At 45.0% G+C, this 1,205-nt stretch overlaps 1 protein-coding gene across 2 annotated transcripts in view; it reads right to left on the bottom strand.

The window, feature by feature from the left end:
- KIF3A (kinesin family member 3A) overlaps positions 1-333 on the bottom strand; it is a 22,505-nt gene extending 22,172 nt beyond the window's left edge. For both annotated transcript variants that reach the window (XM_031055159.1, XM_014312223.2), the window contains exon 1: positions 51-333. In XM_031055159.1, the coding sequence (XP_030911019.1) occupies positions 51-228 (178 nt within the window). In that variant the 5' untranslated portion in view covers positions 229-333. The remainder of the gene's footprint in view (positions 1-50) is intronic.
- Between the last annotated feature and the right edge of the window lie 872 nt (positions 334-1,205).

Here is a 1,205-nt window from a genome sequence, read left to right as displayed (position 1 = left end):
CAAAGAATAAGAGACAGGATGGGATCATTCCCTTACAACAAGGGACTTACCATTGTATCCCTCTAGGACAGAATCTATAATTGGTCTCGCTGTTAAATTATAGACATCCAGCTGTTTACTGTCTGGTCCAAACACTGTGTCAAATGTGAACGTCTTAGGAGGCTCATTGGATGAGTCTGTTTTATGGACAGTGATGGTTCCCCTCATCTCATCCACGTTCACTGCCATTTTGTAGCCCGTGGCCTTCTCCCGGTCATTGAGAGGCCGGCAGCGCACAACCACCTTGACATTGTCACAGCTCTCCGGCCTGTCCGGCTTCTCAGGCTTGTTAATCTGTAATCATTTAAACAAAAATGCACAGCCTGTAACACTAGTGTTAACACAGAATCACAGAGAGGTCTGGGGTGCAAGAAACCCAGTTCCACCCCCTGCCATGGGCAGAACCTTCCACTGCAGCAGGTTGCTCCAGCCTGGCCTTGAACACTGCCAGGGACAAGACAAGCACAGCTGCTCTAGACAACCTGTGCCACAGCCACCCTCACAGGGAAGAGCTTCTTCCTAATAGCCAATCTAGCCCTGCTATTTCCCACGATATAACTACTGTGTGTTTAAGCACAAATACTCTTGAATCAGCTTGGGCAGCTACATCTCCAGAGGATCATGAACTTGGGGACTTAAAACCAGCACTGGTTTATAATTAAAGCTGAGAGGATTATTCAGGCAATGGGATCTTCTTCAGTTGGCCAACATGGAAACTGAATGAGTAAACCTTGCACATTTCACATTCAACATTATCTAAGAATTTTTTCAAGAAACAATTTCACCACGCAATCTGCAAGAATTTTGCTGGAATTCAGTGCAGTCATGACATTCTTTTTCACTAACATTGACTATACACTCACAAACCCCACAGAGCACACAACCAGATACCAGGGAGTGCTGGCTGAAGGGAATTCATTTTAATTACAACCCTCAGTGCACACGCTTAAGTTGAATCCTTTAGAATACCTGAATGTTGTATTATAAAACCTCACATTCATTTTCTTTCATATAGTTACCAAAACAAATTTTGAAGCACGGCTGATGAATCTAGTTAAGAGACACTCCCGTGGGCTACAGGTGCTGCAGCTCAAGCGTTTAACTGCTCCTAGAGCAGCTATCCTGGCTGTCAAGCCAAAACAAACCCTTTCCAAGCGCCTCTCCCT

The sequence above is a fragment of the Geospiza fortis genome, unplaced genomic scaffold, assembly GCF_000277835.1.
Source record: "Geospiza fortis unplaced genomic scaffold, GeoFor_1.0 scaffold55, whole genome shotgun sequence".
Taxonomy (NCBI): Eukaryota; Metazoa; Chordata; class Aves; order Passeriformes; family Thraupidae; genus Geospiza; species Geospiza fortis.
This window is presented reverse-complemented; position numbering and strand designations above follow the sequence as displayed.